The 25023-nt window shown below is 37.8% G+C and overlaps 1 protein-coding gene and 1 long non-coding RNA gene across 6 annotated transcripts in view; one reads left to right on the forward strand and one right to left on the reverse strand.

Annotated features, from left to right (window-relative positions):
• Positions 1-25023, forward strand: part of EXOC2 (exocyst complex component 2) — a 279267-nt gene that overhangs the window by 128501 nt on the left and 125743 nt on the right. For all 5 annotated transcript variants that reach the window (XM_042938092.1, XM_042938091.1, XM_042938094.1 and 2 more), the window contains 5 exons: positions 2160-2284; positions 21881-21946; positions 22115-22272; positions 22468-22589; positions 24022-24083. In XM_042938092.1, the coding sequence (XP_042794026.1) occupies positions 2160-2284; positions 21881-21946; positions 22115-22272; positions 22468-22589; positions 24022-24083 (533 nt within the window). The remainder of the gene's footprint in view (positions 1-2159; positions 2285-21880; positions 21947-22114; positions 22273-22467; positions 22590-24021; positions 24084-25023) is intronic.
• Positions 1008-15287, reverse strand: LOC122219637. Its single transcript, XR_006202503.1, has 4 exons — positions 15210-15287; positions 3938-4045; positions 1818-1931; positions 1008-1151 (listed from the first exon to the last, which is right to left on the reverse strand). It is a non-coding gene; the product is annotated as an uncharacterized LOC122219637 (long non-coding RNA).

Below are 25023 nucleotides of genomic sequence, written 5' to 3' on the forward strand. Positions count from 1 at the left end.
GATACTTGCATATGTGCTAAATGTTGTAGGTAAAAAGTTATTGATTAAAACACTTATTTTGGTTTTTTTTTTTTGAAGTACTAATTTTAATGACAAAACATTGGAAACAGTCTTATCCATTAAAAGGGAATTTTTAAAAATTATCATACATACAAAATATGAAATACATTTGACCCTTGAACAACACTGGTTTGAACTGTGTAGGTCTACTTATACACAAATTTTTTTCAGTAAATATATTGGAAAGTTTTTTGGAGACTTGTGACAATTTGAAAAAACTCTTAAGATGAACCAGGTATCATTGAAATACAGAAAAAATTAAAAAGGTATTATTGTAAGGGTACAGTATAATACATATAACACATAAAATATGTATTAATTGACTGCTTTATGTAATTGGTAACTTTCCTGGTCAACAGTAGGCTATTAGTAGTTCAGTTTTTGGGGAGTCAGAAGTTATTCATAGACTTTTGACTGTGCAGGGGATCGGTGTCTCTAGCCTCTGTATTGTTCAAGGGTCAGCTGTACACAAATGTAATTGTGGGGGGAAAAAAAGAAACATTTTATGTACGAATAGGGAAGAACTTCAGGATCCACTGTTAAATGAAAAAAAGGCCAAGTGTCAAAAGATTGTCTTGAGTTTGCTTTCATTTGTGTGAAAGAACATTTGGATGGGTGGGGGGGGGGGGGGGAGAATATGTATTTATATTTGCTTGTGTATATAAAAGACATTTCAGAAAGAATCACAAATGACTAATAACAGTGGTTTCTTATGGCTGCAGCTGGGAGCTGGGCAAATGGAGAACTAGTGGGAGATAGACTTTGTTCTGTATACCTTTTAAGCTTTCTTTTCCAACCACATCTTGTCTTTTTAAAATACTACGAAACATTTAAAATAAATAAAATCCATCTCCCTCCCCCCCCCCCCCCCCCCCCCCCCCAGAATAACAACAGTAATTATAGCAACAAAACTTTTTGCCTAGGAGTAATTTGAAAGGAAGCTGACAGTTGATAAAGGAGTTAATAAAGTTCTCTTATCTGGCCGGTCTTTGAAATTGCTGAATAGAAGTTAGAAGTTGACCCCAGAAGTTCTCCTGATCATTGCTGTGAAACTGGACAGTGGGGATGCCTCTGCCTGCTCCTGCTGGAGGCTGTGAAACAGAACAGCAGGGCCAGGAAGCAAGGCATGGAGGAAGAAGGAAACAGGAAAGAATGCAATAAAGAAAAAGGAAAGAGATTGGAAGTGATTAATGCTCTTTGAATTACTAATTTGTTTTTATTCCAATGAACTTATTCCCATAAGAAATCTATAAGATATTATTTCCCACTTGCAACAATAACTGCATTAAATGATATGTAACCCAAGAGACTTCAGTATTTTTATTTTTTCTTAAATTTCTTTGTCATGGGAAGTTATTCATTATATGATTATACTTGAATATGTTCCTTTATACATGGTGAAAATTCAGTAATGAATCAAGTTATCATAGTGGCATTTCCTTTTTTTTTTTTTTTAATTTTTTAGATGTTTATATATATTTTTTGAGAGAGAGAGATAGCACGCACACATGGCGCAAGCTGGGAAGGGGCAGAGAGAGAAGGACATACAGAATCTGGAGCAGGCACAAGGCTCTAGATTGTCAGCACAGAGTTGGATGTGGGGCTCAAACTCAAGAACTGTGAGTTCATGACCTGAGCCGAAGTCAGACACTTAACTGACTGAGCCACCCAGGCACCCCCATACAGTGGTATTTCCAACTGGTTGATAATTTGCCTCAAATTTAAGGCTAATTGGCCTTGCCCTGACTTTGCCTTACTTTGCTGTTTGAGGGTAGGACTTTTGAGGGAAGTAGAACATCCTGAAGACAAGGTTGAAAAGCCAAAGCATTCTCCTTCTCCTGCTGTGCCCTCCAGACCAGTCTGCCATGCCCCTTTGTTAAAAACAGGAACCTCTGGTTAAAGTGTATTCTGTGTGCTGGCAGGCTTTGGTAGTGTGATGTGGAAAACAACATTTACTGATATCGGTCTATCAATAAATTAAAGCTCTGTAGCCAAAGTGGGACAAAGTGCAACACATTTTTTGGTGGGGGAGCAGTAATATGTTGAAACCAATTTTTATTCTTGACTCAAAGTATATTCATAGTATTTTCCCCCCTTAGCATGGAGATACAAAACTCCTCACCGGGTGGCATTTGTTGAAAAACTGACCAAGCTTGTTTTAAGTCAGCTGCCTAACTTCTGGAAACTCTGGATTTCTTATGTTAATGGAAGCCTTTTCAGTGAGGTATGTATACAAATTTGACTGTAGATGTCGCTAAGTCATTGTGAATTAACTTCTAGTCTTAAAAAATTTAGGTTTCTAAGTGACTTTTTAAAAACTTGAGTCCCAAAGCCTATTAATATTGTCAGATATTTTAAGATTAATTAAGAGTTCTATAAAGCTCTAACACTTCATAGCTGTATGATCTTAAACAAGTTACTTCATTGTTCTGAGAGTATTCTCAAATGTAAAAAGAGAGTAGGGGTATCTGTCTCAAAAGGTGGTCATGAGGATTAAATGAGAATCAGTTAAAGAAAAAAAGAAAATGTGAAATATCTTCAAGGATTTAGAGTTGAGTAGATTGCCAGTTAGGTAAAATTATAGATGAAATTATTGTACAGTTGATTATGAACAAATGGTAAAACGAAGATAAAACAAAGGTAAAAGGAGCTTGCACATGGCTCTGAAATAACCCATGTAATTATGGAGGTTTCTAGCTGGAAAGAATTAAATGATCTTGTTTTCTAGCCCACTGTGATCAGCGCATAGAAGCTATTGCATTTAAATTTTCAAAAGTCGCACATTCACTTAGTGTCTTAATCATAATATAATTGGTAGCATAGAAATTATGAACAGAAAGTAACTGATGACATTTTGGGGTGATGGTGTGGTCTTGGTCATAGCCAACGACCAAGAAAGAATTCTTGAAGAGGTCTTTGGTGCAAAAAGGTGATTTTATTAAAGCATGGGGGAGAGGACCCATGGGCAGGAAGAGCTGCACTGGGGTCCTGAGGGATAACTCATTATATTCCCTCAGGTTGGGAGGGAGTCAGGGACAGAATAAGTCTCTAAGAAATTTTGGAAACAAGGTTTTCAGGACCTCAGAGGGGCTAGCTGTTGCTGGGGAAACACCCTTATCACCATTTTATAAAACCTCAGTCAGGAGACCCTTCAGATGCATATCAGGGGCCATAAGCTTGGAGCATGATTGCCAGCATATGTCCTGGAGCAGTTGAGATAAAGGAAATAGATTTACAGGATCCTCAGGAGGTTGAGACAATGTTAAGTCAAGGTTCTCTTTTGCCCCTAGCAAAGTGTCATCATGGAGGCAGCTGAGCTCCTAAAGCTAGGTCACTCTGCTGGTTTCAAGGACTTGTCAATGGGCTGCAGGCAGTAAGGGAATTTAATTTTTCATTTGCCTTAGTTGCAGGCATTTAAACCCCTTTCCTTTGTTCTTGGGTAGCTGGGAGTGTCTAGGAATATCACACAGATACCACCTGGGGTAGGGGTGGGGTGCTATCTTGTGCTTTGCCCCTCAGCCTGTGGCATTCTCCCTCCACAGTAATGACTGATTTTTGTGTGTAGCACACGGAATTCAGACTCATCATTCTAGACTCTCAGTTCAAGTGCCCCATGAAAAGCCCCCAGGCCCTGGAGTGTAGACACTAATGCCCTTCACCTTCAGCTGCCAAAGAGGCCCCACCTGTAACAAGGAGAAGATAGCTCTGGTTTTGTCTCTCTACAGAGAACTCCTTTTGTCCCTGGGAGCTGGGACAGGTAGAGATCTTCATGAGGATAATGGCTATTTCCTGCTCTTTTATACTTGCATAGAAATAGAACATAGAAATTGGATATGGAAAGGGCTAACTGGTTTTGGTATTTTGAATGTAAGCACACCTTTGTGGTTCAAGATCTCTTCTCCTTCATGGAAAGTGGTTGGGTGTCTTGGTACTCCAGGGGTCCATCTTTTCTCTCTTGACCCATGGACATTTATTCACGCGACTTCTAAAAGAAATAGAATTATTTTCTGGAGCAATTTGTTTTCCTTTGAATGTTTAATTCTCATTGGTTCACTGACTCTTTTCTTTTAAACCAGGTAGATCCTTGTTTGTATGAATGGTTAGTTATCTAAACCATAAAATTTCCTTGGTGTATGAAAAATGGAAAAACTATAGTGTATGACAAAACTCCTTAGTGCATAAAAACTGAACTCTTAAGCATGAGTTATCACCATATTTTTTTCTTCCTTTTCAGCAGTGTATTAGTTACTGTGCTTTATAACATTAAAATATTATAGCTTTAAATAATGTATGTCTTCTGTCTTTTTGTATCACTTGATTATACAAAAACTCTATTGAAAAGTTAACTATACAAGGGAAGTGAGTCTTCCATAAAATAAATGTAGAGTTTGGCTGCCCTTGATAAATGCAGAGTTGCTTGTTGCTACTGAGGATGAGAATGCTTTATTTTTTTTTTCTACAAATTTTTATTTAAATTTTAGTTAGTTAACATGCAGTATAATACTGGTTTCTGGTGTAGAATTTAGTGATTCATCACTTACATACAATACCTGGGGCTCATTACAAGTGCCCTCCTTAATGCTCATCTATTTAAACCATTCTACTGCCCTACCTCCTCCCCTTCTGCCTACTTCCCTAACCATCAATTTGTTCTCTATAGTTAAGAGTCAGTTTCTTGGTTTGCCTCTCTTTTCTCCTCCCATGTTCATTTGTTTTGTTTCTTAAATTCCACATATGAGTGAAATCATATTATATTTGTCTTTCTCTGACTGACCTATTTCACTTAGCATAATACTGTCTACCTCCATCCACATTCTTGCAAATGGCAAGATTTCATTCTTTATGGCTGAATAATATTCCATTGATTGTATGTGTACACATACACACGCACACACACATACATACACACACACACACACACACCAAATCTTTATTTTTTTTTTTTATCTTTGTGAATTTTTATTTAAATTCTAGTTCACATATAGTATAATATTGGTTTCAGGAGTAGACTTTGCTGATTCATCACTTACATATAATACCCAGTGCTCCTCACAATAAATGCCCCCCTTAATACCCATCACCCATCTAACCTGTCTGCCACCAACCTCTGATCAACCCTCAGTTTGTTCTCTGTCATTCAAAGTCTCTTGTGGTTTGTTTCCCTCTTTTCTCTCCACTCCCCTTCCCATATGTTCCTCTGTTTTGTTTCTTAAATTCGACATATGAGAGAAATCATATAATATTTGTCTTTCTCTGACTTACTTCACTTAGCATAATACTCTTTGGCTCCTTCCACATCATTGCAAATGGAAGATTTTATTCTTTTTGATGGCTGGGTAATATTCCATTGCATGCACACACGTGTGCACGCACACACACACACACACACACACACACATATATGTATGTCACACCTTTATCCATTCAGCAGTCGGACATTTGGGCTCTTTCCGTAGTTTGGCTGTCGATAATGCTGCTATAAACATCGGGGTGTATATGTCTCTTAGAATCTGGATTCTTTATCCTTTACCATGTCTACTTTATCCATTCATCAGCTGATAGACATTTGAACTCTTTTCCATAATTTGGCTATTGTTGATAATACTGCTATAAACATTGGGGTGCATGTGCCCCTTCGAATTAGTATTTTTGTATCCTTTGGGTAAATACCTAGTAGTGCAATTGCTGGATTGTAGGGTAGTTCTATTTTTAACTTTTTGAGGAACCTCCATACTGTTCTCTCAGTGGCTGCACCAGTTTGCATTCCACCCAACAATGTAAGAGGGTTCCCCTTTCTCTGCATCCTCACCAATAACTCTTGCTACCTGTGTTGTTAATTTTAGCCATTCTCAGTGGTGTGAGGTGATATCTCATTGTAGTTTGGTTTGTATTTCCCTTATGATAAAGATGGTGGGCATGTTTTCCTGTGTCTGTTAGGCATCTGTATGTGTTCTCTGGAAAAACATTTATTCATGTCTTCTGCCCATTTTTTAACGATTATTTGTTTTTTGGGGTGTTGTGTTTTATAAGTGCTTTATAGATTTTGGATACTAACTCTTTATCCGATATGTCATGTGCAGATATCTTCTCCCATTCTGAAGGTTGACTTTTAGTTTTGTTGATTGCTTATTGATTGTGCAGAAGCTTTTTATTTTGATGAAATCCCAATAGTTTATTTTGCTTTTGTTTCCCTTGCCTCAGGAGATATATCTAATAAGAAGTTGCTACAGCTGATGTCAGAGAGTTTCTCCTTTAGGATTTTGATGAGTTCCTGTCTCACATTTAGGTCAATCATCCATTTTGAATTCATTTTTGTGTATGGTGTAAGAGTGGTCCAGTTTCTTTCTTTTGGATGTTGCTGTCCACTTTTCCCAACACCATTTGTTGAAGAGACTGTCTTTTTTCCACTGGATACTCTTTCCTGCTTTGTTGAAGATTGACTATATAGTTGTAGGTTCATTTCTGGATTTTCTATTCTGTTCCATTGATCTATGTGTCTCTTTTTGTGCCATTACCATACTGTCTTGATGACTATAGTTTTGTAGTATAATTTGAAATCTGGAATTATGATGCCTCAAGCTTTGCTTTTATTTTTCAAGATGTCTTTGGCTATTTAGGTTCTTTTGTGCTTCTGTACAAATTTTAGGATTGTTTGTTGTAACTTTATGAAAATTCCAGTGGTATTTTGATAGGGATTGCATTAAATGTGTAGATTTCTGTGGGGAGTGTAGACACTTTAACAATGTTTGTTCTTCCCATCCATGAGCATGGAATGTTTTTCCATTTCTTTGTGTTATTTTTATTTTCCCTCATCAGTGTTTTTTTATAGACCTTTTACCTCTTTGGTTAAATTTATTTCTGGGTATCTTATGGGTTTTGGTGCAATTGTAAATCAGATCAATTCTTTAATTTCTATTTCTGCTGCTTCATTATTGGTGTATAGAAGTGCAACAGCTTTTTGTACATTGATTTTTTAAAAAAAATTTTATTACGTTTATTTATTTTTGAGAGAAAGAGAGAGACAAAGTGAGAGTGGGGGAGAGGCAGAGAGTGAGGGAGACACAGACCCAAAGCAGGCTCCAGGCTCTGAGCTGTCAGCACAGAGCCCGGTGCAGGGCTGGAACCCACAAACCGTGAGAGCATGACCTGAGCCGCAGTTGGATGCCTAACTGACAGAACCACCCGGGCGCCCCTGTACATTGATTTTGTATCCTGTGATTTTACTGAATTTATGTATCAGTTCTAGCAATTTTTTGCTGGAGTCTTTTGATTTTCTGTATATGTCATCAGCAGTGAAAGTTTGACTTCTTCCTTACCTATTGGGATGCCTTTTATTTCTTTTTGTTGCCTGATTGCTATGGCTAGGACTATGTTAAATAACTGGTGAGAGTCGACATCCCTGTCTCATTCTTGACTATTGAGGAAAAGCTCTGAGTTTTTTCCCATTGAAGATGATATTAGCTGTGCATTTTTCATATTGGCCTTTATTATGTTGAAGTTCATTCTAAATCAACTTTGTTGAGGGCTTTTATCATGAAAGCAATGTTGTACTTTGTCAAATGCTTTTCTGCATCTACTGAAAGGATCATATGGTTTTTATCCTTTCTTTATTAATATCTGTATCATGTTGATTGATTTGTGAATATTGAGCCACCTTATAGCCCAGGAATCAATCTCACTTGATCATGCTGAATGATTCTTTTAATGTACTGTTGGATTTAATTTGCTAGTATTTTGTTGAGAATTTTTCATCCATGTTCATCAAAGATACCAACCTGTAGTTCTCTTTTTTAGTGGAGTCTGCTGTTTTTGGAATCAGAGTAATGCTGATCTCATAGAATGAATTTGGAAATTTTCCTTCCATTTCTGTTTTTCAGAATAGTTTGAGAATAGTTTGAGAAGAATAGGTATTAACTCTTCTTATTTTATTATTATTTTTTTAATGTTTATTTATTTTTGAGAGAGAGACAAAGCACTAGTAGGAGAGGGGCAAAGAGAGAGAGAGGAAGACACAGAATCTGAAGCAGGTTCCAGGCTCCGAGCTGTCAGCACAGAGCCCGATGCAGGGCTTGAACTGAAACCGTGAGATCATGACCTGAGTTGAAGTCACTTAACTGACTGAGTCACCCAGGTGCTCCTTAACTCTTCTTTAAATATTTGGTAGAATTCCCCCTGTGAAGCCATCTGGCCCTAGAATTTTGTTTGTTGGGAGATTTTGATAACTGATTCAGTTTCTTTGCTGGTTATCAGTCTGTTCAAGTTTTCTGTTTCTTCCAGTTTTAGGTTTGGTAGTTATATATTTCTAGGAATTTATCCATTTCTTCTAATTTGTTGACATATAATTTTTCATAATATTCTCTTATAATCGTTTGTATTTCTGTGGTGTTGGTTATTTGTCCTCTTTCATTTGTGATTTTATTGATTTGAGTCTTTTTTCTTTTTGATAAGCCTGGTTAGGGGTTTATCAATTTTATTAATTTTTTCAAAGAACCAGCTCCTGGTTTCATCGATCTCTTCTATTGTTTTTTAGTTTCTATATCATTTACTTCTGTTCAAATCTTTATTATTTCCCTTCTTCTGCTGGCTTTAGGTTTTGTTTGTTGTTCTTTTTCTCGCTACTTTAGGTATAAGGTTAGGTTGAGACTTTTCTTGCTTCTTGAGGTAGGTTTGTATTGCTATATACTGCCCTCTTAGGATGACTTTTGCTGCATTCCAGAGGTTTTAGATAATCATGTTTTCATTCTCATTTGTTTCCATGTATTATTTTTATTTCTTCTTTGACTTACTGGTTGGCCAATTCATTCTTTAGTAGGATGTTGTTTAATCTCTTTGTATTTGTCATCTTTCCAGATTTTTTTCTTGTGGATGACTTCAAGTTTCATTTCATTATGATCAGAAAATATGCATGGTATCATCTCACAATTTTTGTATTTGTGAGGCCTGATTTGTGACCTAGTATGTGATCTATTCTGTAGAATGTCCCCATGTTCACTTGAAAATAATGTTCTGATGCTTTGGGATGAAATGTTCTGAATATATTTGTTAAGTCCATCAGGTCCAGTATGTCGTTCAAAGACACTGTTTTCTTGTTGATTTTGTGCTTAGATTATCTGTCCATTGATGTAAGTGGGGGTGTTAAAGACCCCTACTATTATTATGTTATCATCAAGGACTTCCTTTATGTTTGTTACTAATTGTTTTACATATTTGGGCACTTTCATGATGCGGGCATAAATATTTACAATTGTTGTGTCTTCTGTTTGATAGTCCCCTTTATTATGATATAGTGGCTTTTCCTTTTTTTCTAATCTCTTGTTATAGTCTTTGGTCTAAAATCTAGTTTGTCTGTTATAAATATTCCTACTCTGGCTTTCTTTTACAGTCCATTTACATGATAAATGTTTCTCCAGCCCCTCACTTTCAATCTGCACATGTCATTAGGTCTAGAATTAATATCTTGTAGGCAGCATATAGATGGGTTTGGTTGTGGGGTTTTTTTTTTTAATCCATTCTGACACCCTATGTCTTTTAATCAAAAGAGCATTTAGTCCATTTACATTTAGAGTAATTATTGATAGATATGTATTTAGTGCTATTTTATTACCTGTTTTGTCATTGTTTCTGGAGATTTTCTCTGTTCCTTCTAGTCTTTCTTTCTTTTGGTATTTCCTTCCCACTCAAAGAGTCCCCTTTAATATTTCTTGCAGGGCTGGCTTAGTGTTCACAGAATCCTTTAGTTTTTCTTTGTCTGGGAATCTCTTTATCTCTCCTTCTATTCTAAATGATAGCTTTGCTGGGTAGATTATACTTGGCTGCAAATTTTTCCCATTCAGTGTGTTGAATATATTGTGCCCCTCCCTTCTGGCTTGCCAAGTTTCTGTGGTGAGATCTGCAGCTAGCCTTATGGGTGTTCCATTGTAGTATAGGGACTTCTTTTGTCTTCTTTTAGGATTTTTTGCTATCACTATATTTTGTAAATTCAACTACAGTATATCTTGGGGTTGGTCTGCTTTTGTTGATTTTGATGGGAGTTCTCTCTTACTCCTGGATCTGGATGTCTGTCCTTCCACAGAGTAGGGAAGTTTTCAGCTGTTATTTCCTCACATAAACCTTCTGTCACCCCTTTCTTTCTCTTTTTCTTCTGGGAATCCTATGAGAAAATGTTATTACATTCAATTAAGTCAGTGAATTCCCTGAGTGAATTCCCTAAGTCTGTTCTTGCAATCCATAATTCATTCTCTCTTATTTGGCTTCATTTTCCATTATACTGTTTTTTATATCACTTATTCATTCCTGTGTTTCTTCTGTTCTTGTGGTCATTTTATCCAGTCTGTTTTGAATCTCAGTTACTGCATTTTTCATTTCTGACTGGTTGTTTTTTATCTCTCTTATCTCTGTGGTAAGAGTCCCCTTGATGTCTTCCATACTCTTCTCAAGCCCAGCAAGTATCCTTTTCACTGTTGCTTTAAATTCTGCATCAGGCATATTATTTATGTTTTGATTAGATCTCTGGCTGTGACCTTTTCTTGTTCTTTCTTTTGGGATGAATTCCTCCATCTGTGTACTTTATCTGGGTCTCTGTCTTCTCCTGCTCCTGAGAGTGATGGCTTTATGAAAGAGTAGTCCTATAATGTCCATGGCCTGGAGCTTCAGGAAGTGTCTCTGGTGTGTACTGCATGTACTCTGCTGCTGTATTTTTGTCTGCTTTATCCCTCAGGTCAGTTGTCTACAGAGTTTCCCCTGTCTGCATCAGAGAGTGTTTGGACCTTGGCCAAAGCATGTCCAGTTTTAACTAGGTGTGCTCTGGTCTATTTGTTAAATTAGATCTGATGCTATTTCCACCACACCTAACGTTTTGAAGAACTCTATAGTTAGTAGATGTAGTGCGTGTGGGGGTTTGTGCCGGTCTTCTGAGGAAGGGGCCTACTGTGCTGGTTCTTAGGTGTACTTGCCCAAGAAAAGCAGTACCAGTAGAGTGCAGGGGGACAAGACTTGGTGTAAGTAGGTGAGGGAGCCAGTTTTGGGACTGTGCTGTTTACTGAAGTTGGTTTATGCTGAGGGAGAGGGGAGGGAAAATGGTGCTAGCCAGCTTCTTTGTCTCCAGAGAGTGGTCTCCATGCTTGCTGGTCTTGGAGAAGCACTCCCAGAAAAGTGAATAATTTCCCCCTCATTCATTCCAGGGGGTTTTCAGATTGGTGTTTTCTTTTTTTCTAAATTTTTTTTAATGTTTTTATTTATTTCTGAGACAGAGAGAGACAGAGCATGAGCAGGGGAGGGGCATAGAGAGAGGGAGACACAGAATCTGAAGCAGGCGCCAGCCTCTGAGCTGTCAGCACAGAGCCCGACGCGGGGCTCGAACTCACAGACTGTGAGATCATGACCTGAGCCGAAGTCGGATGCTTAACCGACTGAGCCACCCAGGCACTGCTCAGATTGGTGTTTTCATGCTATCTGTGTCCACATTATTTGTCTGCCTGGAGCAGTCCAGTGCACTTTGGGTTATATACCAGCCAAGCCTGCTGACTTTTAAAACTCCAAACTTTAAAACTCCAAACTTTAAGGAGCTGCTATTGTGGGGGCCTGTGCTGGTCTTCTGGGGGAGGGTCTTCCTGGGTTGGGACAGATGGAGGATTAACCCAGAAGAGCAGTCACACAAGAGTTCAGGGGTGTGGGATTTGGAGCAAGTAGGCTAAACAGTCAGTGTCCAGGTTTGCCACCCTCAGCACATGTCTCTGCACCTGTGCTTAGGTGCAGGCAAAGGAAATGGCTCCCTCTGGTTCTTTTGTCCCCCAAGAGGTGTGTTTGTGAATGTTACCTCTCACAGGTATGCTTCAAGAAAAGCAAACAGTTAGTCTCTCCCTGTGCACCTTAGGTGATCCTCAGATTTCTGTCTGCCACCAGGGTTGCTTGCCTGCTTTCTCTCCAGGAGTGGGGCAATGCCCTCAGGTCTCTATCCCAGCCAAATCTGCCAACCTCTACAACTCCAGTCTTTGAGCCCTACTGGTTGCAAAAACTCACAAAAATCAGCTCTTCTCATTTTCCCAGCCACTGGCTTTGGGGAAGTGTTCTCCTTATGCATTTCCCTGGGCACTCCACTCTCTCTCTTGCCATTCTCCAAGACCAGGACTTCCTCTCCTCCACAGCACTTGTGATCTCTTTGTCCCTCAAACCACATCTCTGCACTTCCTATCTTCCTTGATGTGACCTCTTCTCTTCCTTTAGTTGTATAGTTTGTTCTGTCAGTCCTCAGGGAGATTTTTGGGTATTCAGAATGATTTGATAGTTATCTAGTGGTATTTGAGGACAAGCCTAGGATTTTCTACAAACCTCTATTTTCTACACACCTCCATCTTAGCTCCTCCCAAACCAAGGAAGAGAATGTTTTAATTTCAGCTTTTCTGGTGTCCTGAAAAAAGTTTTCTCAACATTCCGCTTTCATACATGTCTCCATCAGTTTGCATTTTTATCCCTCTTAGCTGCATGAGAGTTGTGTGACTGTGTGCTGAGGACAGGTTTGGATTTCTTGCCCTCTGCCACAGTGGGGAACAGCTGTACCACCCATATCATGGCATAACTTCCCCTTCTTATCTGCTCTGTCTCTAATCCTGATTGCTCATGACAACTGGAAAGGTAGATGCTTCCATATAAGTGCCTTGGACAGATTGTGTGCACAGCTCCTCTTACAGAACATGAAGTGTTTTAATAGAAACATCCAATATATTTCACTTACTAGCTGTGACCTTAGGCAAATAACTTTACTTCTTTATGCCTAGTTGTATAGTTCTGGTTTGAGAATTAAACGAGTTAATGTCAGTGGAGTACTTATAGCAGTGTCCAGCAGGTAAATGAAAATGTGCTCATATTATTTGGAAAAAAAATATTTGTTCTAGTACTTGAAATCTCATTGGCGTGGCACATAATAGGTATTCAGGGAACAAAGTTTAGTAGCATTAAGAAATAGTGGACTGATGAACTACTAGAGTCATGGTGAATAATGTCAAGATAGATTGACTCATCAAAAGCATTAGTACCTTAGGAAATGGATTTTAAACCTAGTTATTTGTTTCCAGTCAAATGTTTCTTCCTTCCAATTTGATTGGTTCTCGTAGGTGGCCTACCACACAAGGATCGTAGTTGCCTTATTTTGAGTCTTTTTGGAGTTTGTAAAATTCCCAAGTTTTTGATCTGGGTATTTATTCATTCATTCATTCATTCATTCAGAGAGCGGGAGCAGGGGAGGGGCAGAGAGAAAGGGAGAGAGAGAGAGAGGGAGAGAGAGAGAAAGGAAGAGAGAAAGTCCCAAGCAGGCTCCATGCTGAAAGCTCAGTCTCACAATCGAGCCCACCTGAGACTCAGTCTCATGTGAGATCATAACCTGAGCCGATTGTATGGAATCCAATTTGACAGTAAATTTCATAAAAAAAATAAAATAAAATAACCTGAGCTGAAATCAAGAATCGGATGCTTAACCAACTGAGTCACCCAGGTGTCCCTTGATCTGGGATATTTTAGTGAAACATTAGTTGTACTGAATTGGATATGTCTGTGGTATTTGTAAGCTTTTAAGAGTTGATAGTAATTATTGTTAATTGAGTGTAATTCATTATGCAGATCGGGGCATGTTTTTAAATTGTCAACCCTCTATTGAAAAGCTAGAAAGACACTGAAGGGTACTAGAAAGGAATGGATGAGTTAGGAACGTGTGCCTACCATGTCAGTTTACTAGTGAAATCCTGAAACTTAATTATATATATTAAAACTGGGAAGAGTTCTGAGGTTTTTGATACTTGGTATTCAAACTCATACAAGAAAGCTCTGTAATATTTAAACAAAATTTACCTGAAAAATTTTTTCTAGTTATAGTAACTATTTGCTATATTAAGAGCCCATCCGTTAAATATTTAGATGGAGTTTCCAACAGTTTAAAAAATAGTTCTTCAAACCAGTCATGCCCATGTGAAGTAACATACGTGAATCAAAACAGTGAAATTTAGCCGTTGGTCTCACCACAAAGTAGTTTTGGTCTGTGTGTGCAGGAAAGAGTTAAGGTTTTTAAAGAAATGGTTAACAGTAGCTTGAGATCTCACCTTTAGACATATTTTAAATATAGTATAATTTGGAATGAAAAATTGTAAAGCATCCAAATAATTTTCAACATTAGTAATTGACATTTTTTAAGTTGCATAACTCATAAAATGTAGATTAAAATGCACTTTATGTTCCCAAATTAGATTTTCTTTTAAAAATAGGGCAAAAATTATATAGTTCAGTATGTTAAAGATATTTGACTCTTCATCAAATTAAAATAATAAGTAACTGTTTTTTTAATTGATAATTTTAAGAGGTATGACTTACAATTAATTCCTGTCCCCCTCCACTCTCTATATATTTGGAGACCAGTCCTTAAAGTTCACAGATTATTTTGTCTAGTAGATGCCATTATGCACTCATTAATACCTGTTTGATGGTCAAAATTTAGTTTTAATTTTGATAAATAATCAAATTTTAAAAATTGCTTTTCACTCTTTTCTTTGATTTAAAAATATTTCACAGAAGGACTATGAAATAACTAGCCCATTTAACAAAAAGTTCAGTATTAGGTACTGTGACAGATATAATTAGAAAGGCACCAACTGATCAGTATACTTAGAATTTTATACTGGCTTGACTCATTATTGAAACAAATTGAGCCTTTATTTCAGAGCTTCATCCCTTTGTCCACAACATACTAAACCAGCGTGTGTTAGGGTTCAGAGAAACAGAACCAATAGGATGTTGATTCTGTATCTAACTGTGTATATAAAGAGAAAGATTAACCATAAGGAATTGGCTCACATGATTATAGAGGTTAACAAGTCCCAAAATCTGCAGTAATCAAGCAGGAAACCCAGGAATGCCTATGTTGTAGTTCCAGTCTGAAAGCCAAGAGGCTTAAGACCCAGGAAGTACCAGTGTTTCAGTTCAGTGTCCTCAGTCAAAGCAGTCAAGCTGGAGGATTTCCCCCTTACTGGAGGAAGGTCAGCTTTCTTGTTGTATTCGGGCCTTCCACTGATTGGGTGGGTTCCACCCTCATTAAGGAGGGCAATCTGCTTTCCTCAGCCTACCAATTCAAATGTTAATCTCATCTAAAAACACCTTCACAGACTTACCCAGAATAATGTTAAAGGAATATGGGGTGCAGTCAAGTTGACACATAGACTTAACCATCACAAGGTCCTTAACTTAGATTTTGCAGTATAGAATTCCAGTGTCATTTGTGCCTCCTGACATCACAGTAGGTACAGGGCTCCTCAGCAACATCTGAATTCCACACCTACAGTAGTCCTCCTAACCCCTAGGAAATTCTTAAACTTCTGCATACCCTTTTGTTGATATCTTAAATCTCTAGGAGAACAGTAAGTCTGTTGGACTTTTCAGGAGTATATCATAGGATTATGCCTAGCAGATACCCTTCAAAGGGCCAGTCTGCCATGTGGAGACCCAAGACTTTGAGTTTTTTAAAGAAAACCTTCAGATTATTACAGTACTGTTCAGGGCCCTCAGGCTTTCTGAAATATATCCCAGGAGGTCCTGAAGAACACTAACCCTAACCCTAGGTGATCCTTCATTCACCAAATATTTCATGAATACCCTGAACACTCTATGGCACTGATAGATTTACATACACACACACGTATACGTGTATGTACACATAACCCACACATGCATAAATTGAAAAAAAATATATAAAGATGACCGAGATAAACATGATCTCTCTCCTCCTGGAGAGACAGAACCAAAATAATTTTTTTAAATGTTTATTATTTTGAGAGAGAGAGAGAGAGAGAGAGAGAGAGAGAGAAATGAGTGGGGGAGGGGCAGAGAGAGAGGGAGACAGAGGATCCAGAGCAGGCTCTGTGCGCAGCGCACAGCCTGATGCGGGGCTCAAACTCATGAACCATGATATCATGACCTGAGCTGAAGTCAGACACTTTACCAAATGAGCCACCCAGGTGTTCCCCAAAATAAATTTTTAAAAAATTATCCTAAATTTTGCTAACAGCTATAAAAAAAATAGGGTTCTAAGATAAAGAATGTCAGTAGTGGGATGGAGATCCTGGAAGATCTCTCTGTGGAGATGATATTGAAACTAAAACTCAAAGCATGAGAAGGAAATAACCTCACGAAGAATCAGGGAGAAAAAATGTATTAGGCAGAGACAATGCCACATGCAAAGCCAAGGAAAAGAGTTTGGCATATTTGAAAAACAGAAGGTCATAACATCCTGAGTATACTGAGCAGGGACCAATTGACAGGGCTTTGTTGTACAGACATGGTAAGGGATTTATATTCCAAGTGTGGTAGGAAGCCATGCATGGACTCTAAGTGGTAGAGTGACCTGATCAGAGTTTTGGTTTTAAAAAGACCACTTTGGTTACCTATTCAAGAATGAATTGGCAGGGAATAAAAATCAAAGTGGGTAAACTGTTCAAGCTGTCTGGACAGGAAATGATGGTGGTTGGATTAAGGTTTGTTAGTGGAGTTGGAAAGAAGATGATGGATTTCATTTGTATTTTGGAAGTAGTGTTGACCAAATTTACTGATAAATCAGGTGAGTAAGATAAGGACAGGAATTAACATAGAGCTACCAAATGGACCGACCCCTGAGTGAGTAGGTAAGCCACTTATAAAGTCAGAAATGATGAAGCTCTGAGGTGACAGTGGGGTTTGTGGGGTCCCATAGTTCATTTTTGCTTTTTTTTCCCTTACCTCCAGAGACATGTTGAGTAAGAAGTTGCTGCGACCAAGGTCAAAAAGGTTTTTGTCTGCTTTCTCTTCTAGAATTTTGATGGCTTTCTGTCTTACATTTAGGTCTTTCATCCATTTTTTAGTTTATTTTTGTGTATGGTGTAAGAAAGTGGTCCAGGTTCATTCTTCTGCATGTTGCTGTCCAGTTTTCCCAGCACCATTTGCTGAAGAGACTGTCTTTATTCCATTGGATATTCTCTCCTGCTTTGTCAAAACTTAGTTGGCCATACGTTTGTGGGTCCATTTCTGGGTTCTGTATTCTGTTCCATCGATCTGAGTGTCTGTTTTTGTGCTGGTACCATACTGTCTTGATGACTGCAGCTTTGTAGTACATCGTGAAGTCTGGAATTCTGATGCCTCCATCTTTGGTTTTCTTTTTCGGTGCAAAAAAGTGATTTTATTAAAGCCTGTGGGAAGAAAGAGCTGCACTGGGGTTGTTGTATGGCTGGTTATATACCATGTACTTGGGAGAGGTAAAGTTAAAAGAGAAGTTTCGGAAGAGACTTTCACGTGCTGAAGACTGACAGATTACTGGAGGCCTACCTGTTGTCAAGCTAAGGTTGTTTTTCCCTCTAGCGAAGCATTAACATTAAGATAGATAGTAAGGAGTTCCTGGAGTAATGTTATACTTTGTGTTGCCTCAAGTATTTGCCAGTGGGCTGCAGGTTATAAAGAAATTTAATTTTACCTGCCCTTTTCTTCTTGCATTTGTTCCCCACATCAGAATGGTTGGGATGGTGATACTATGGGCTCCAGGAAACTTGAGTCTATAAGTTTCTGGATATTAGGCTATTGATAAGATTGCCTTTTTCTTGTAATTTACTAAGGTATTTGTAAACTGATGGAGACTGTGTCCTGCATGACTGTGATCTTTATCAGTTAGCCATTTGTTTTCTTTTCTTTCCTTTGTTCTTGGGCATCCAGGAGTACCTGAGGAATATCACATGTGTCCCTCCTGGGGGTGGGGAGTGTACTAGCTTGTGTTGGACCTCAGCATGCTTTATAGTCCCTCATCAGAAAGACTTGAAGAACATGCAGTTTTCCACTTTTAATGTATTGGATTTGAAATTCCTGTGAATTATTCAAGAAGAGACATCAAGTAGGCAATCTGATATTCAAATTTGGGCTTCAGAGGAAAGATTTGGGCTGGAAATATAAATTTGGAAGTGTGACATTGTGGTTATATATAAGAAATATATATTTGGTCTTCTGGTTTCTGGCATAGAGCTCCTAAAACCCTGAGAATTTCCTAAGTGAGGAGTGCAGAAGTAATGATGTTATGTTATGTTATGTTATGTTATGTTATGTTATGTTATGTTATGTTACTTTTGTCCCCACCTATGGAGGAAGAGGGTTGGAATTTTCAGTCTCACCCTCAGACCTCTTGGGAGAGGAATGGATCTGGAGGTTGAATCAGTTGACAATGACCAGTGATTTTATTAGTTGTGCCTATGTTAATGAAACCTCCTTAAACACCCAAAGGACAGGGTTCAGAGAGCTTCCAGGTTGATGAATTTTTGGAAATTCAGGGAAGGTGGCTTGCCTGGAGACTGCATGGAAGTTCTGCACCCTTTTCCTATACTTTGCCGTATGCATCTCTTCCACCTGGCCATTTCTGAATTATATCCTTTTATAATAAACTGGTAATTGAGTGAGTGAACACATTTTCTGAGTTCTATGTGCTATTCTAACAAATTATTTGAACCTAGGCAGCGAGTCATGGGAATGTCCAGTCTATAGCCAGTAGGTCAGAAGCACAGGTCTTGAAATTGGCCTGGTCTTGAAATTGGCATCTAAGTGTTAGGGGGAGGGGGTGGCACAAATCTTGTAGGACTAAGCCCTTACCTGTGGGATCTCACTTTATTCCCAGGTAGAGAGTGTCAGAAGTGAGTTGAATTGTAGGACACTCAGCTGGTGTGACAAATAAGCCCACTGCCCCAATCAAAGGAGGGATGCAGAGACTCGGAGCACAGTGAAGCAAGGCTTTAAATGAACACTTTTGCAAGAGTGGGTGGCAGTTACAGCAGGCAGTTTATCTCCTAGCATGAAGTCCTTCTCCTGATTCCTCATTGGCTGAGTACTACAGAGGTTATAGCCTTACTGGGAAGTCACCTATGCCCTTGTAAGGCCAAAAAGTAGTCTGTTTGGAACAAATGTACATTCCTTGAGGTGACACAGAGACTTCAGTTCTCTGATGCATGCTCATTGTGAAGCCTGCGAAAAATAAGCCTGCAAAATGGAGAGGGGGTGGGGAAGAGGAACCAGGAAATGCAGTGTCTTAAGGGTTTGGGACTGCATTTTTGGCGGGCAGTTCGTACGTATTTCCAATAGGTTGTAAACCTCTTGCTACTAGACAGCGCAGCTTTTATCTGGTATTTCTGAAAATGAATCATGTCACTTCTCACAACTGGTATCTGGAAAACTGCTTGTTTTTAAGGGGAGGCCCCTACCCCTACCCACACATGTTGGAATTGAGTGCAGAATCCAAAATAGGAAGGCATTACATAGAAATGATATTTGAAGCCATGAGAATGAATTAGTGAGAGTGTATAGAGAAAAAAGTGCCTAGGACTAAGACCTGACAAACTGCAGTATTTAGAGAATAGTTAATTCATCACCTCAGTAAGGCTGTGGCCATTCATTTGTTTTTCTACACCTAGGCCACTATATTGCCCAAAGTGTTACTTTGAATCAGAGCATCACACTTGACAGAAACAGAAAGTAGGCTAACAGACATTCAAGGCTGGTTGGACTTACCTGAGTAGTCATGACTCAGATGGCAGTCACTCTTGACATCATCTCTCCTTTCTCACTGCAACACCCAGTAGAATTGCCATGATCAGTTTACTCTACCTTGGAAGCCTGTGGCTAAGCCATCAACAGGAGTTCATGCTCCATCTCCTTTTGTCTAAGGTGCTGTGATTGCTCACCTGGTTAGTGTAGCATCCTCCTAGCTGGCTGTGTTCCTAATATTAGCCCCTCTAGTCAGTTCTCACTGTTGCTTTAAAACTCTTTAATTACTTCTCATTTGTCTTAAAAATAAAGGGACAAAAACATCAGCTTCTGAGTTAAATCCTGGTGTTAAAAGAATTTTGAGTGTTGTTACCTAGTAAATTTTAGGAATTGGCTTATTGACATTATTGAAGTGAATTTTAGGTTTAGATTTTTCAAAAATTAAACTTTTATCTTTTAAAGCAAACATGCATTTCTACAAAGACAAAATGATAGGAGCGCTTGGATGGCTCAGTCAGTTGAGCGTCCAACTTCAGCTCAGGTCATGATCTCACAGTTCCTGGGTTTGAGCCTTGTATCAGGCTCTGTGCTGACAGCTTGTTCAGAGCCTGGAGCCTGCTTTGGATTCTCTCTGCCCCTTCCCCGCTCACTCTCTGTCTCTGTCTCTCAAAAATAAATGCTAAAATTAAAAAAAAAATTTTTTTAAATGTTTATTTTTGAGAGAGTGCGAGTGGGGGAGGGGCAGAGAGAGCCAGAGACACTGTATCTGAAGCAGGGTCCAAGCTCTGAGCTGTCAGCACAGAGCCCGACACAGTGCTCAAACTCCTGATCATGAGATCATGATCTGAGCCAAAGTTGGGCGTTCAACCGACTGAGCCACCCAGGCGCCCCCCCAAAAATGTTTTTAAATGATAAAAAGCTACAGTTTAATATAAAATTGTAAAATAAATGTAAATCAGAGCCTGAAGAGGTGTGTATGTATATGTATGTTGACCACTTTTTATCAGGTACATCTGATGCTTTTTGTCGAAAACATTTAGCAATCCTTACCCTTCTTTTAGTCATTCACATTAGTAATATTCATCATAATAATGAACTCTATACATTGTTTCTCTAGCTTATACAAAAGATATATATAACATTGTATTTTAAAATCAACTTGATGTCAGTATCATAATCATTTATAATCTTTTTTTTTTTTTAAGTTTATTTTGAGAGAGGGGGAGAAGGGCAGAGAGAGAGAGAATCCCACGCAGGCTCCACAGTCAATGAGGAGTCGGGTGTGGGGCTCAAACTCACAAACTGTGTGTGAGATCTTGACCTCAGCCTAAATCAAGAGTTGGGCGCTTAACTGACTGAGCCATCCAGGCGCCCCTATAACGCAGTTGTTCTTAACTTGAAAGTTCTTTTAACATGTCTCTAACCAATAATACATAAACATTTCAACTTTAAAGGATAATTTTGCATTATGTTAATGAATTATCAGAATTTTTGTTTACATCATACCATCTTGTTATTTTTCCTTTATTTGGAAAGTTTTCTAGGCTTGCCCTTCCCAGGCATGTTATATGGTAATATTTAGTTGTTAGAAAATTTGGGAATAAAAAGTTAAATGAAATCCAATTGAATAGATTCCTGTTTTAATCAGTGTAGTCTTCCAAATATTACTTTAAGGAGAAAGGAATATCAAAGGAAAGTACGGCTAGCAGGAAACAAATAAAAATTTAATTCTAGGATTCTAGAATATATTCTCTCCTAAATTAGACAGTAAAATCCCTGAAAGAAGAATCGTGACTTTTAGTTTTGTAAAAATAAAATGCCAAATATAATGCTTATTTATAAATAGGGAAGGGAAGGGAATGGATATCCTAAGATTCTTAGACATTAATCTGGAGTTTACTCTTCCTTTTACTTCTGTACCAGCTAATGAAAAATAGGGTTGAAAATGTTGTCTTGGGTATGATTTAGGCTTAACAATATATAAAATTGTTGATGAGCATGGCACATGGAATTCATCTACAGAAAAGGTAATTTCAGCTTAATGCTTAGGTTTATTTATACAAATTGCACTTAAAGGTTTTAGGAGGATAAGTAACTTCTTGTTGGAATAAGAAAGGTTTTCTAATTAAGTCTGTTTTTAAGTCAGAAACTTAGATTTTGTCTTATACATTCCTTTTAATCAAGTTACAACCGTATACAATGCTCTCTTTATATACAGCTGCTAAAGTATTTCTTATTTTTATACATTATTTCTAAAGATAACTAATATATTTTATTTTGCTGTTTTTTGATTTTTAAGACTGCAGAGAAATCAGGCCAGATTGAAAGATCGAAGAATGTAAGGCAAAGACAAAATGATTTTAAGGTAAGTTAAGGATAAGCATGTAGACTTTTTCACAAGATAGGATTTTCTCAACCAAAGTTGCTAGAAAACTTTATGTTCGAACTATTCATCATTGTTCAGGCAGATTCCTTTAGTTGATTTAATCAAATTAATGACTTTTAATGCAGTTTTACTTTCATCATTGTCTAGAAAATGATTCAAGAAGTAATGCAGTGTCTTGTGAAGTTGATCCGTGGAGCCCTGCTCCCATTTAGCATCCCAGAGAGTGGAGTGAGGCAGTATGGAGGCTGGGAGGTAAAGTCTGAGCTGTCAGGACAGTGGCTTGCTCATGTCATCCAGACCATAAGGTAAATATGGAATATCTTTTTTAACAAGAATGTCTTCTAAAAAGGGGTAAATTGTTTTTGCCTTTTTGAAAAAAAAAAGAAAAACATGTTCAACAAAGAATTTTACTCTGTCCTTTTGCCTCGGCCAAACTGATGACAGGAATTGCTTTGAGATCTCACTCTGCTTACTTTTGTTTTGTTGTGTCTCTTTTACAGGCTTACTTATGAATCGTTGACTGCCCTTGAAATTCCTAATGACATGTTACAGACTATCCAGGATCTCATTTTAGATCTCCGAGTACGTTGTGTGATGGTCACATTGCAACATACAGCGGAAGGTATGTTAAGAGAAATTGATGACATTTGCTAGACAATGATTATCTGAATATCCCACCTCTTTGTAGCTCCTAATCCTTGAAAATGAGAAAATTCCTTTTATGGAAACTTGAATATTTTAGATCACCAGTAGCTGCTCAATAGAATTTTTTCCTTCTTTTTTTTTTTTTTTAAATGTTTATTTATTTTTGAGAGAGCAAGAGACAAAGCATGAGATGGGGAGGGGCAGAGAGAGAGAGAGAGAGAGAGAGAGAGGGAGACAAGGAATCTGAAGCAGGCTCTCCAGGTTCTGAGCTGTCAGCACAGAACCTGATGCAGGGCTTGAACCCATGAACCCATCATGAGATCATGACCTGAGCTGAAGTCAGATGCTTAACCAACTGAGCCACCCAGGCACCCCTAGAATTTTTTTCCTGCTTTGAATATCTTTTCAAATCTATTTACTTGAGATGCCAGACCATGCATAAATTAAGGTGGATATATTTGAAAATATTTAAGGATATAAGAACATTCTTATGGCAAATGTTAAGTAGAAAAAGTATAGTATAAAATGAATATAACGTCTGATCCCAGTTTTGAAAATGTGTGTGCATTTTAAATATTTAAAAATACGAATGTAAATTCAGAAGAAAGATAAATAATAGTTTTCTGCATAGTAGAAATTATAGGTGATGCTCATTTTCTTTATACATTTTAGAATTTTCAGGAAAAATTTTGTATACACAATCATAAAAAACAAGGTTATCTTTACAAAGCCACCTTCTGGATATTAAATATTGTTGAAAACAATCAAGAACATCATTATAAATGACATAAGCCATAACTATCTGTCACCAAGACTTTTGAGTAAGAAGGTCACATCTCTAAGAATTGGTGACTAAATATACTGTGTCAACAGAAAAGGAGTAGAATCCAGGTGAGAAACAGCAGTATCCTCTGAATTCATTTACGTGTTCCCCGCAAGGACCTGAGACAGCATGAAATGCTAAAGGTTTGGACAGGTAGGATTCCTTTAGCCAAGTGAGAATCATAGTGCCAGTCATCAGAAGTATATAGGATTAAAACAATATAAATTTTTCATCAGATATTTTGGGAAAAAACATTTTGTAGTTTATTTTGTACATATTGAATATTATCAAGAGTCCTCTTTAAGTAATAAACCATTGTCAAAAGTTGTCATTAAGCCTAGCCTAGCAGTCTCCAAATGGGGCTAAATTTATTTACATTAATGTTTTATTAAAAATATCCAGAAAAACAATACACATTTAAAAACTTGAGTCTACCAGAAATATGTCTTATGCCTATTACCTACTTCCATTTTTTTTACAAATCTATATAAAATAATGAAAAACCATGACCTTTATAGATTTTTATTTATATAAAGTTCAATGAGAAATTAAAATAAAAAGTACTGTGTGCTTATTTTCCCTGCAGAAATAAAGAGATTAGCTGAAAAGGAAGACTGGATTGTCGATAATGAAGGACTGACTTCTCTTGTAAGTTTAAATACTTTTCAATGATTAATGATTAATGTATATAATATTCAAAATAAATGACTAATTTTATTAATAGGGAGCATATGTTCTTTGCATTGTAATTCTAAATCATCTCTGGAAACAGAAAAATAAACTTCTTCAAGTTTTCTTTTTTAGACTCATTTTTGCTTAACACTACAAATATTTAAAAATTAATAAAAGCAGTGGATTTGTTTTAGCGTGCTCTTTCTTCATCATGTGTCACTATATTTTATTTGCATTACATTTTTTTTTTTTTAATTTTTTTTTTTTCAACGTTTTTTATTTATTTTTGGGACAGAGAGAGACAGAGCATGAACAGGGGAGGGGCAGAGAGAGAGGGAGACAGAATTGGAAACAGGCTCCAGGCTCCGAGCCATCAGCCCAGAGCCCAACGCGGGGCTCGAACTCACGGACCGCGAGATCGTGACCTGGCTGAAGTCGGACGCTTAACCGACTGCGCCACCCAGGCGCCCCTGCATTACATTTTAAAATAGATTGTGCTTCAGCTGTTGGTAGGAATGCAAACTGGTGCAGCCACTCTGGAAACTAGTGTGGAGGTTCCTCAAAAAAAAATAGAATTACCCTGCAACCCAGCAATAGCACTACTAGGAATTTATCCAAGGGATACAGGAGTGCTGATCCATAGGAGCACATGCACTCCAATGTTTAGAGTAGCACTGTCAACAATAGCCAAATTATGGGAAAAGCCCAAATGTCCATCAATTGATGAATGGATAAAGAAGATGTGGTTTATATATACAATGGAATACTACTTGGCAATGAGAAAGAATGAAATCTGGCCATTTACAACAATGTGGATGGAACTGGAGGGTATTATGCTAAGTGAAATAAGTGAGTCATAGAAAGATAGATACCATATGTTTTCACTCATGTGGAATTTGAGAAACTTAACAGAAGA

The sequence above is a fragment of the Panthera leo genome, chromosome B2 (genome assembly GCF_018350215.1).
Source record: "Panthera leo isolate Ple1 chromosome B2, P.leo_Ple1_pat1.1, whole genome shotgun sequence".
In the NCBI taxonomy this organism is placed as follows: domain Eukaryota; kingdom Metazoa; phylum Chordata; class Mammalia; order Carnivora; family Felidae; genus Panthera; species Panthera leo.